The 12,266-nt window shown below is 52.2% G+C and overlaps 1 protein-coding gene and 1 long non-coding RNA gene across 8 annotated transcripts in view; one reads left to right on the forward strand and one right to left on the reverse strand.

The window, feature by feature from the left end:
• The first annotated feature begins 5,186 nt into the window (after positions 1-5,186).
• Positions 5,187-12,266, forward strand: part of KIRREL3 (kirre like nephrin family adhesion molecule 3) — a 211,781-nt gene continuing 204,701 nt past the window's right edge. For 5 of the 7 annotated variants that reach the window (XM_032449137.2, XM_015883992.3, XM_015883993.3 and 2 more), the window contains exon 1: positions 5,946-6,119. In XM_032449137.2, the coding sequence (XP_032305028.2) occupies positions 6,059-6,119 (61 nt within the window). In that variant the 5' untranslated portion in view covers positions 5,946-6,058. Of the gene's footprint in view, positions 5,505-5,945; positions 6,120-12,266 lie in introns of those variants that run through there. The other 2 variants (XM_085526158.1, XM_085526156.1) reach the window with 2 other exon arrangements.
• Positions 5,701-6,907, reverse strand: LOC146755292 (uncharacterized). The gene is made up of 2 exons (XR_014938288.1): positions 6,714-6,907; positions 5,701-6,282 (listed from the first exon to the last, which is right to left on the reverse strand). It is a non-coding gene; the product is annotated as an uncharacterized LOC146755292 (long non-coding RNA).

Genomic DNA, 12,266 nt, shown 5'->3' on the forward strand with positions numbered 1-12,266 from the left:
TAGCATGGCTTATTATTATGATTATTGCTATCATCGCTATGATTATCGTATTACTTTATATTGCCTCAATGGCTCAGGCAAGGTCAGAGCTGCAGGAGGGGCTGGAAAAAATGATGGAAAAGGGAGGCCCACGCCCAAAGAGGCTTGATATTAGGCAGCAGGGCAGACAGGTGGGGTGGTGGGGAGCAGAGATCAGCCTGACCTGGGCTGTGCCAGTCCTGTCCTTCTTTCCTTGCCCCTGCAAGGCTCAGAGGTGGCCAGGAGGAGCTGCTGGGCCACTGAGTGGCATCACCACAGGGGAAGCAGGGAGGGACAGTGCTGCCAGCCCAGCAGAAAGATCCCCAGGGGAGAAAAGCTCTTTTCCTGGTGAGTTCTGGAGGGTGTGATGCTCTCCTTTCTCCCTATGGATATAGCTTCCAAACCTCCCCAGCTTGCCCATGAGCTCCCAGGCTGCTGCCAATGGGTTCTGACAGATTCTTGAAGCTCTGCTGCTGAGAGGTTGTGGATCTGGGGTGCTTTCATGTCAGTGAACACTCATTGCTGTGAGTGATTCCTTTCAGCAATGCCAGGCACTGAATCACTGGTCTGTGATCCTGTAAAATTAACATGCCCCACTATAAATAACCGCTCTCTAATGGGCTGTCATTTGACAGCTTTTGGAAAGGCTCAGCTCGTGCAAGCAAAAGTTTTAATGACTGTAATTGAAATTAGATGAAACCCATCAATGTTGGGCTTTCCGTGACCCATGCTAAGGCAAAATCTATCATGCATCAGGGAAAAATCACCCCTCCAGGACATGCTCTGCACAACGAAGCCCATGCAGTGCCATCAGCACACACTGCAAATGCAGCCAACCCAAAAAGTCTGACATTTCCAGGGGATGCTGTCTGGCCGTGCCCATACTGTGCCACCTGAACAATGCACCATCACAGCTCAGCTGTGATGCACTCCACATTCAGCTCAGTGTTTTGTTATCTTGTTTCCACTCCTCCCATGCAGACCCCAAAGGGATCTGGGCTCCTGGGGGCTGAAAACCTCACGTGTGCCCCCACATCCATTGCTGAGCCCCACAGCTGGAAGGGATGGGATAACAAGTCCCCTGTGCCCCTGCGTGCTGCCTGCACATTGCAAAACATCCTCTCTCCCAGGACAAAGGGTGGCACGGGGCAAATTAGGGGATGCCCAAGGGCCCCAGAAGCACTGGGACAAGAAGCTTTGGGATGCACAACACTGTTTATAATGAAACATGGGGGAAGGAGGGGTTTCTGTGGGCTTTGGCTTTGCTCCTGAGGACCAGAGAAGAGGAAGATACACGAAAACTGTCTTTATTTTTTTGTTTCCTAATCAGCCCCAGCAATTTGCGAGCACGCAGAGACATACTGAGCCACGCTTCCCTTTCATTACCTGAGGAAGGAGGCAGAAGGAACAGCAGGGATGCAAAGGGGAACCTCCTTGGAGCACAGGAGGAGTGATTGCTGCAGGGGTTTTGCAGCAAGACGTGGCAGGCAATTGATGCATCACCCCACAAAGCTCTCATAGTGCTGGTGGGGAAACTGAGGCACAGGGCAGTGTGGCTGGGAGCCTTCAGCAGCACAACAGCTCCAGGGGAGCCTTAGGGGAAGCACAGCTGGGCAGCACAACCCCCAAAGCCTCAGGTTTAAGAGGAGACACACTTCTCATCATGGTTTTCACTATAAAAAAAGAAGGAAAAAAAAGCCCAAGTGAGGGCAAATGTTTCCAAAGGTCACAAGAAAACACAGAACCTCAGAATAGAAAAGAAGTGGCTGAGGGCTATCAGTGCAATCTGCTCCATTGGCCCCCAACATGGCACAGCTGAATTTAGCTGTTGCAGAGGAGTTTGCAGAGGGTTGTTTAACGTTCCCCAAAGGAGACTATGTTTTTATTTCCAAATTGCCAGCAAACCCAAAAATTGCATTTTCCTCCATCTCTATTTGTAAGTGAATATTCGCTGGGATATTTGATAGCTGTAATTTACTCTTCGAGCTCTGTAATTAGCCACCTCAATCAAATGGCAGCGGTTTTATCTTTGCTCGATGAAGAACTGCTCCTCTGCAAACCAGACCTGAGAGCATCACAGTGCTGGGACCACTGCCCACAGCCAACACTGCCTTCCCCTCAAGGCTCAGCCTTGTCTGGGGATGGAAAGCCTCTGGGATTAAAAGATGGGGTAGAACAGTGGCCCATGGCTCACATAGAGAGGTAGCAGGTAGGAACTGGTAGGGGGATTTGGGTGGATTTGCAGGACAACCCCTGCACCAGGGGAGGCAAAGCACACGGCCAAGGCTGCAAGGACCCCACTCCCTTCTTTTGCTGGAGCTTCTTACACTTAATGCTGCCTTCAAAGCCCCGGCCCTCGTCTCCTTGCTGGCAGACTTGAAAGAGAGAACTTCTCTTTCCCATTCTCCTCTAGCAATAATAATCCCTCGTTAACACAATAAAATTAATCCTTGTGCTGCAATCAGGAAGCCGTGCTTTCTCTGAGCCCTAAATAATATCATTCCTTTGCCACGTTTATAAGGTGCTGCAATGGTTGTTTTTTTTTTCTCTCCTTTGCATTGAGAAAAAAATGGAAATCTTGTAATCTTGAGATAAATATAACGGTGTGAAGCTTCCCATTCTTCTCCAATCTGATTGCAGTGGCAGCAAAAGGACACGGGCCTAATTAAAGTGTCAATCAAGCAAAAATGGGATGCATTGTTTTTATACAAATGCTTCATTTAACCCTTTGTTTGCCATCAATCTTTGGGGATTTTCTGTGCATCCTTTGCTTTTTTCCATTGCAGTGAAGTCCAGGCCAGATTTCCAGAAGAGCTTTCAGGATGAGAGCAGCACAAAGGAGAGCTAGAAGGCATCACTGGCAAAGGGGAAGGGACCCACCAAGCAGTGCCATGGCATCTCATGGCATGCAGCCTATTGAGAGATGCTGAGAGAGCTCCATGCTGCCCCCAGGGATGGGAGCCTGCAAAAGTCAGGATGTGGCTCTGGGCAGCCTGGTCTGGTGGTTGGCACATAACAGGGGGGTTGAAACCAGATGATCATTGTGGTCTATGAAAGTTATGGGCATTCCTTTATTTGAGACATTTTGGTGTTTTATCCCCACAGCCTCAGCACCTCTCTCCTCATGGCTGTTGCTGCCCACCCCTCCTCACTGTGTGAGAGCTTTATCAAGTGCCACAGGCAGAGATTTCTGGCAGCCATCCACATGGCAGGGAGAGAAAGAAAGTGCAGACAGCCCCATATCTGCATCCCAGGGCTGTGCTGGGCTGTTAGCAAAAAGGGTCAGCAGAGGGACGTGGGAAGGGGCTGGCACTGCAAGCTGGTGGCACTGAAAACCACAGCACTGCAAATTGCCCTCATGCCCTGGGGGCTCCAAGGAGGCAGCTGCACTCCCCTCATATGGGACACCATAAAATGCAAAGGTCCCCCTGCCCTTCCTCAGCGTCCTGGCACAGGCATTGTGTTGTGATGTTACCTCCTCCATCCCATCACCCAGCTCGTTTGGCTGCCTATCTCCCCACTCACATATTGCAAACCTTGCAGACAAGCAGAGGGGCAAACTGAGGCCACATTGGGTGGCCATGGGGTGAACCTACAGCAGTGTAGGCTCCCACTCAGTGCTGCAGCATCACGAGCTGCTACAGCACAGGGAAATGTGTGATTATATCCCTGCCTGACTCTTTTCCAAGCACTTGCCTTAGCTTTGTAATACCCAAGAAGGAAATCCATCTGAGCTGCTGTTGTCCTGCTGCTTAAAACTCAATTTTCCATCAATATTGCTTCATTTTTATCAAGTTGCTTACATGCTTTATGTTATTCTCTCTTTTTTTTCCCCCCTCTCTCCATTTTGCCGCAGCATTTCAGAACATTTTGTTTCTTGCACTTCTCAGTAAATAGCCTGGAAGTAAGAGAGTCAAAGGCATGAGAAAAGTAGCTGCGTTCATTGTTGTGATGTTTCATATCTACTGCACTTGTCAATGTGGAACACCAGGGGAACAGACAAGGGGGGGAAGAGTGGAAATGAAGGAAGATGCTTCATGCTTCGTCCTCTTTGACTTTCAGAAGTTGGAGCACAGGGATGGCTGCCCATCCCCCATTCCCTGCACGGTTCTTTGCTGTGCCCCACACCACAATTTGACCATATAATCAAAACTAAACCCCATTTTGTCTCCTTCATTGATGCCTTTCCCAGGCCAGGCAGCATTGCAGCACCATGCACTGCATGGCTGGAGCACATCAGCTGTAGGCACCCAAAATGATGCCCAGAGCCCAAATTTACACACCAAGTGCAAGCACCCCTCAATCAAATTTGACTTCCAACGCAGCCAGAACCACAGGGATAATCAGTTAATAAAACTTTGCAGTTCCATGCTGCTTTCATTGAGGATTTAAAGCCCTCCACAAAGGTCAGCGCTACAATGATGAGAATTTTCCAGCTGAAATGTTTTCACCGGGAAGGAAATAAAGAGAACTGTTCCCTTCTCCTGGAAGTTTGAGATTTGGCCGCTTTTAATACAGGCAGGAAATAATATCCTTTGTGGAAGGGGGGGAAAAACATATAAAGAATGGCCATGAAAATGTGAATGGAGTTTCGAAGCTTCACAGAGGAGCCTTACATGTGTAGCAGCCTTAATATGCATTAGTACCCACAGCCTGCAAGCAAACAGCGTTTTGCAGATTAAACTGAAACGCACCGGGAGTGTCTGAGAGTTATTCAGGAATGCGATTCCTGCTGGAATGGGGCGGTGTGGATGTTCACTTGCAGCTCGACCTCTGCGTGCACCTCGGTGCCGTGCACAGCGCCTGGGGGCTGCAGCCGCTGCTGCACGAGGGGGAGGACGGCTTCATTCCCCCCCCCTTTACTTGCAGAGAGAGGGATGCTGAACGTGAAGCCAAACCCTGAGCACCCAGCACTCAACGGCCAACGGTCCGCAGCCTCGAGGGCAGCGCGAGCCCCAATCGGTGCAGATGGGCTTTAAACCGGTGCAGCTCATTAGCACGACTAACGAGTTTAGCCCCAGCACAGTCAGCCCCTCCCACATCCCCCCCGGGGCTCCGGCACGGCGCCGAGAGTCGGACCGGCCCCGTTTGAAGTTCACCTTACAGCACAAGCGACGAATAATTAGAGCCTATAGCTGTAATTACTTTCTAACGCTCTTTCTCTAATTGAGTTGAGCTGCCCAGCTGCCCCTCCTGGGGTCGGGATGGGGTGGGATGGGGCTCTGTGTGTGTTTGTGCCGGCTGCAAAGTTCTGTTTTCCTTCTTTATTGTTACACTGAAAAGGGGCCCTAAAGTCCTTCCACACCTGCGGTGTGATTTAACTCTGGATCGCGGCGATTAGGGCCCTTTTTTGGCTCCGTACTTCGGGTGTGTGGGGCCTGCTTTGCTTCCTCCTACCCCCCCAAAAAGAGGAAGAGGAGGGGAAGATGTCACCCAAGTCACAGACCGCTTGAAGTGCTGCTTCATCTTCCTTGCAGGACCGTAAGGTGAGTTTGGGGGTTTAGGAGGATTTTCTTTTGCTATAGGGACACCTGTGCCCCTGTGTGCATCACATGCTGCTTGGGAGTTTGGAGCAGCCGTGCAGCAGCAAATGAGGTGTGGGGTTTTGTGGGGTCTTTATACATATATTTATTTATATATATATATTTACTACTTGCTTTTAGTTTTTGTATCTTATAAGGATTTAGGTTATTTAATAGTTTATTTATTTACTGGGGGTGGTGGTGTTGGAATCGCAATTTCCCCCGATTACACAAACGAGCCGCCAGGATGACTCCCTCCCTTCCCCCCCCCCCCAGCCCCCCTTGCCTTAGCTCACAAGTGACTCCCCCCACATCCCGGTTCCCCCCTCCCACAAAAGCTGGGCAGCGCCTCGCCTCGCTCCTCGCTCCGCCACTCCCGGCAGCGCTGCCGGGGGAGGAGCTGGAGGGGGCGGCGGCGGCGGCGATGGAGCCGGAGCCGCGTGAACGGAGCCTGCGGGCGGCGGCCTGAGCCCCCCGGCACGGAGCCCCCCACCCCGGAGCAGAGCCCACCCTGAGGAATGAGCGCTTTCCAGGCAGACCTCCTCCTCCTCCTGCTCGCCTGCTTCCTGCTCAGCCACGGTAAGAGCCGGCCCGGCACTTAGTTTCAAGCGGGGCGGGCGTGGGGGGAGTCGGATTTCGGATTGCGGAGACCCCCCGCTGCCCCTCGAGGTGCTTTTTGCTTTTCCCCGGATGAGGGAGGACTGCGGAGTTGCTTTGCATGCAGCCCCACCGAGGCAGATTGCTTTATAGGAAAAAAAAAAAAATCTTTAGCATGCAAATGAGTTCTTTCTGCTCCAGCTCCGCTAATTAGACGGTGTTTGTGTGTAAACACCGCTCTGCTCGGCGACCCCGGGGCTGTGGGGCTCGGTTTGGGGCTGCGGGAATGGAGGGCAGCGGGAGATGCGGCTGCGGAGCTGAGCGCTCCGGGGGGTGCTGAGCACACGGGAGGTGCTGGGCTCAAAGCGGGGACCCCACGGGCTTTGGGTGGGGAGGTTGGGGGGGTCTTGCGCCCCGATATCACCCCCCGACAGCGCGGAGCCGAGGATGGAGCTCGGCGAACCGTAGGAACGAGCTCGGTAACTTTGCTGCCGGCGTCCTCGCATTAAAGAGAAGGATGCGGGGCAATGCGGAGCGGGATGCGGCGCTCGGTGCGCGGTCCCGGGGCTGTGTCACCTGTGGAGGACGCGGGGCTCGGTGCCGCTCGGTGCCGGAGCTCGATGCCGTCTCCTGCGTCGCGCTGCTGCGGTCCCGGAGCCGGCGCTGCTTTGTGTCAGGGTAGGGCTTGAAGGCTGCCGGAATGAAGGGAAAAAAGCAAACCCACGCAGCTCGTCCATCTGTTGATTAAATGAAGGAGAAAACTTTTGGAGAGAGCGGAGCTGCTCCACGGGCAGCTGGGGCTGTGCTCGGCCAGATGTGGTGCTGAGCATCCCCACCACCCGCTGCCTTCCCCTACACCCGGTGTTCAGAGCAGGTTGAGCTCCGAGCTGTCCCCGGCTTCTTCCCTCCGTTCGGCTGCGATGTTGAGCTGTTGCTCTGCCCTCCCTTCCCCTTTTCCTCTTACTCTCTCTGCTTGTACTAATATTCCTTTAGGGGGAAAGCTGTGTTTGCATTCTCCTTTCCTTCTGCACAAAAGAAACCCACTGTGCCTTCCATGTAGATTTCTGGCTGAATAAATCTGAACTCTCCCTGGTGGGGTGGGGATGGGAGCGATTTAGGATCTCATCCTGGCCTCTCTGCTCCCTCGGCTGTCTCAGCTCCTCGTAGGTCAAATGGCAGTTTGCTCATGAAGCCAAAGAACTTTGTCTTAGATCCAGCAGGGATTTGTTTCTGTTCCTTTCCTCCCCCTTTTTTCCCTCCTCCCTATTTGCAGCCATTATTTTCTATAAGGGCTAATGCACTTTTTAATAGTGGGCTCGAAAGCCTCTGTGGCTCCTTGGCTGCATCTCCCCGGGCTGTGTGCATCTGCTACCTTGCTTATTCATGGTTGTGAGGCAGAGATAGTGCCTTGCAGAGCATTTCAGGCTGCTTCCTCCTATAGGAAGAGCCGAATGCATTTCTGCACTTGCTGTTTATAGTATAGAGAAAAGGGGGCTGTTGGCAACGTGTGGTTTTCTCCCTTCGGGGTGAAGCCATGCAATGGGATTTCATGCAAACAATTCCTCCAGCCACATGGTGCTTTGGGAAAGGAGTGGCCTGAATGCAGGAGCTGAAGCTTATTTTTCAGTGTCAGTCATGTTTGCTTCTCTCAGAGCAGCTGCTGGGGTGATTCAGGTGTGCCCAGATGTGTTACAGATGTGTTGTTGCAGTGCTCCCAGCAGCTGCAGGGCTGTGGGGTAGGGATGCTCCATGTGCATCCAGAGGGCACTCATGCCATGCTCTGCTGGGAGCTGATGGGACAAAGTTTGCTCGAAGGACTAATTAAAACCCTTTGACCCCTTATGGAGTTCCAGTGGCCCCTTTCTGTGTGCAGGGGACAGACAGGGCTGCAGCTTTTCTGCAACAGTGGAGTGAATTGAAGGGATAAGGTAGGATAATAAGGCAGGCAGAACTTAAATTCCTCCTAGCCAAGGATGGTTGGAATGAGCTCTGCAGAAAAGCTTGCTCTGCATCCAGATCCGAGATACGGTTTCCTTTACAGAAGCCCCCCAACACCCCCCAGTGGCATTTTCCTTCACCGTTTCTATGTGCCTGTGCCCTTGGGTTTGTACTCCATGGCCCCTGTGCCTCCTGGTGGCACCTTGGCTGTCTGCTTCTCCCGTGAGCCCTGCAGGCTGATATGGGGCTGGGTAGGGGTCCCTGCCAGGGGCTGCTGCTGAGTGCAAGCAATAGCCTGAAAGGAGGAACTCTGGGTTTCTGTGCTTCTCTTGAGGTAATCCAGGCAAAGCTGAGCTCCTTGCCTTGACTTTCTGCTGTCGTTCACCCTTGCAAACAGGCTGAAGCAGACTCTTTCTGAAAGTTACTTCTCTGTAGGGCTGCCTCCCCCTGCCCTCCTCCAGTGCAGTGTCATGCAAAGTGGATGAGGCTGGAAACAATGGGGGAAGTGCTCCAGCCCTGGGGGCTGTTGGAAGGAGTGTCCCTAAATATTCTGTGTGTTCAGGACCCCTAAATACTGTGTGCATGCAACCGCCACCTCCTGCTGCTGCTCTGTGCTGCAGTAACCTACATGCATTTGGCAGGGTCTGAAGTTTATCTTGGATGGGAAGATTCCTGTCTGTCTAGGAATCTGTTTGAAAAGCTGTTTGCTTTCCCTCGGGGTGATGGGTTCTGAGTTCTCTGGGTGTCGCAGGGTGGTTTTCTCCTTCACAGTTGACTTGGTTCCTCCCTGGAAGTAAATCCTTTACAATCACATAGGGCCTGATGGGGATTATAGCCTTGTGGGGTAGGTGCTGAGGAGCAGAGAATAGGGGAGCATTGCAAAGGGAGCATCTCGGCCCCTTTCCTGAATGCAGCAGGTCGATCTCTGCTCTCATCTTAGGAGAGTGCATAGTCCTCAGTGTGTGCTGTCCTGTGGAAGCAGTGCAGAATTACCTTTTCCCATCATCTTTTTAATACCATTCAGGTTTCTGCACGCTTCCTCATTTCCCATCTGCACCTCCTGCAGTGAGATTCACAGGAGGACCGCAGCCAACTTTGCTCAAGCTGGATTTCCTTGTGGCGTTTGGGTGATTTGAAAAGACCAAGAGGGAGGAGCTGCAATTTGTTCCTGTGCCCTTTGCCAGAGGGATGAAAGAGAGGAGAACCACCTGCCCTGGTGCTAACACTGCAGCCCTGCCCACCTCCAAGGCACTGCGGAGGTCCCTGGGCACTGTGAGCACTGCACAAACATCTTGAGCAGATGCTGAATGCTTCGGTGCACTGTCACATCTTCAGGGCTCTCTGTGGCCGTACAGCTTATGTTAGAATAAATAGGTTTAATGCTGTTCATTTGTAGCTGTAAGTAAAGGAGAGAGAGGCTGACAGACTCCTCAGGTTGTGAGCTGGCAGAGAATGGAGGTCTTTGAACAAACTGTTTGCTTGCAAGAGGATGGTAAGCAGGGGGAAGGAGCGCAGCTTGCTTTGAGCCTCAGGTTTCACCATGAGTTCTGCAGGTTTGTGCCGTGCTCCTCGGGTGGAGCTGCTGCTGGAGAACTGCTGCACATCACTCCCAAGGTCCTTCCAGTAGGATTTAACAGCTGCTTTTCTCTTTTATTTTCTATCCATTGGTTGGTCTTAAATAACAAGTGGTGAAGGCCCTCCTTTAGTTTGTTCCAGATTAAGCTGGGTTGGTCTTTTGGCTTTGTTGGAGGCTGGTTCTGGCCGGAGGCAGGAGTGACTGGACTGGCATTACGTTATAAATCAGAAGGCAGAGAAACAAATAGGTTGTAAATCAGTCTCTTATTTGCTGGGGTTTAAGGCAGTTGAAGCAGTGGTTTTTAAGGTGCTTTGCCCTCCCTTTGGGACTGGCAGGAGTCCCAGAGCACTTACAGGGGGTGTGAAGCTGCTGCCTGCAGGATTAACTGCAACATGCCAAGAAATGCACAGGGCTTCTTTTCTCTTGGCTGGGAAGAAATGAAGCTTCGAGCCTGAGCTGCCCTTTCCAGGCAGGGGGTGGATTGCCCCCAGCATCCGTGTGCTCCTCTTCCCTTCTGCTTCAAACTATGGTGGGAGGGAAAAGAACCATTTCTGATCTGTGCATTGCAGTGGGACAGAGCGAATGCTGGGTTCTGATCTTAGAAACTGTGGCCTAACAGATGTCCTGGCTCAATGTGCCTTCTGAGTATAATAAAGGCTGTTTATTCATCGCCTTGCTGGCAAGACCCAGCTCGAGCGTTTGCCTTTCCCTGGTGGCAGCCTCCAAAGTGGAGCAGAAGGAGCTGTAGGTCACTTGGCTGTTCCACGGCCTCTGCTTTTACTGAGCTGTATTGAGCAGCTGAAAAGCAAAATATTCCTTGAGTTACGGCTCTGGGCTCCTGCCTATTTGCTGTCACATGTTATGCAAGTAGGAGGTGGAACGCACACATTGTTAAAGTCAGATGCTAACTTCAGGATAAGATCTTGTCTTAATGCGTTCCTTCAACGCCTCCACTTGCAATGGGAGAATCATTGAGCTTTTGGGCTGCAGCACCTCCATCTCTCAGCAGAGCAGGAGGTGATTGTGAGGGCTCTGCACATCAGGTGTGAACCAGGTTAATAGGAGCTGCCCAGGACACTGTGTTTGATGGAGCTGGTGATGTGTGCACGGCTGTGTTGTGCACTGCTCACCTCGAGGCACTGCTGATGTGGTGCTGGGTCTGCTGTTGTCATATGGTGGTGTTGGACACAACTTGCTGTGCGTGCCAGGTGTGATGGGATGCTGCAGCACCTGGAGGATGAACTTTTGGTGTATCACCTGAATGGATCCCAACTGTGAACCAGAGGAGCTTTGCTGGTTACCAATGAACTACACAGTGAGAGTGCAAGGGATGAGCTTTCTCACACTTGCCCTTGGATGAAGGCTCAGCACTCAGGCTGTGTTGTTACTGTGTTTCACCCCCCAAAGAAGCAGCTCCCTCAGGTTTGGAGCCCACCTTGCATTTTCAGATGGTATTCACCTATTAAATTAATTCCTCTTAACTCATTAAAAGATGAGAAATAAAGGACCTCATCCTTCTCAGGCTTTACCCTTCCCCCTCCACCAGCACAAATGAGTATGCAAGCAGTACGCTGCCAGTCAGTAAATGTCAATATTGGATAAGTGTTTCCTTTATATCACTGCAATTTAGCATAAGCTGCTTGGAAACAAATGTCTTCCATAAGCATGAGGTGTTCGGTAAGTACACAGTCAACATTACTATGAGGATTAAATAAATGTCAGCCCCACTCGTGTGCTCAGCAACGAGTTCAGCCGGGTGAGCTGCGGGGTGACAGCAGGAGGGGCTCTGTCCCCTCGGTGGGACTTTGCCTGCAGGGTGGGGGCTGGGAGGGGTGGATTCGGGCTGCACAGCCCTAATGGGGGGGATGGTGAGGGGCGGCCCTGTTTGGAGCAGCGATGCGGTCCCCTCGGGCGGCTGCAGCATCACTGTGTCCCTTCCGCCTGGCGGGGGCAGCAGCAGCGCTCGCACGGAGCCCTCGATCCGCACCGTGCGGGGCTCATCGCCTACTGGGCTGCGGGGCTGGAGGGGGTGTCCTGAAGCTGTACCCACTGTTGTGAGGCCATAAAGAGCATCTCAGGGTCACCCCGGCTGGGAGCAAGTGGGGATGACCTTGCTTTGCTTGGACACGGGAGTGTGTAATGGGGGGGGGCTGTTCTTGGCTCATCTGTGACATAAGTGTGAGAGTGATGGTGCAGAGGAGCTAAACACACACATCTGGGGGGCTCGGAGAACACAGGGTGACTGCAGCATTGAGCGGTGCTGGTCAGAAGTACTGCCTTATTTGTTGCTCTTCTACTGGTGGATCTTAGGGTGAGACTTGATGCTCCCCCAGCTGTGTCTCTAATAAGCTGGGAGTGACAGGGCTGCCCCTGACGCCCCCCCTCAAGTGCTACAGAAACAGAACCAACAGATGCTAAAATTAGGCACAGCTGTTTGCAGTGTTTTGTCCTCCCGATCACAGTCTGACACTGTCTCTGCTCGTTCCTCCTCTTGCCCAGAGACTGGAAAGGTTTAAGATAGCAAAGCTTTGAGTGGCTGCAAATTAACTCCGTATGCTTGAGCTGAAGCCTGTGTTACTGGTAGAGGGCAAATTGCTTGTGATTTCCTTTACTTG

Source organism: Coturnix japonica, chromosome 34, assembly GCF_054131305.1.
Source record: "Coturnix japonica strain WE chromosome 34, WE-NBRP24, whole genome shotgun sequence".
Lineage (NCBI taxonomy): Eukaryota > Metazoa > Chordata > Aves > Galliformes > Phasianidae > Coturnix > Coturnix japonica.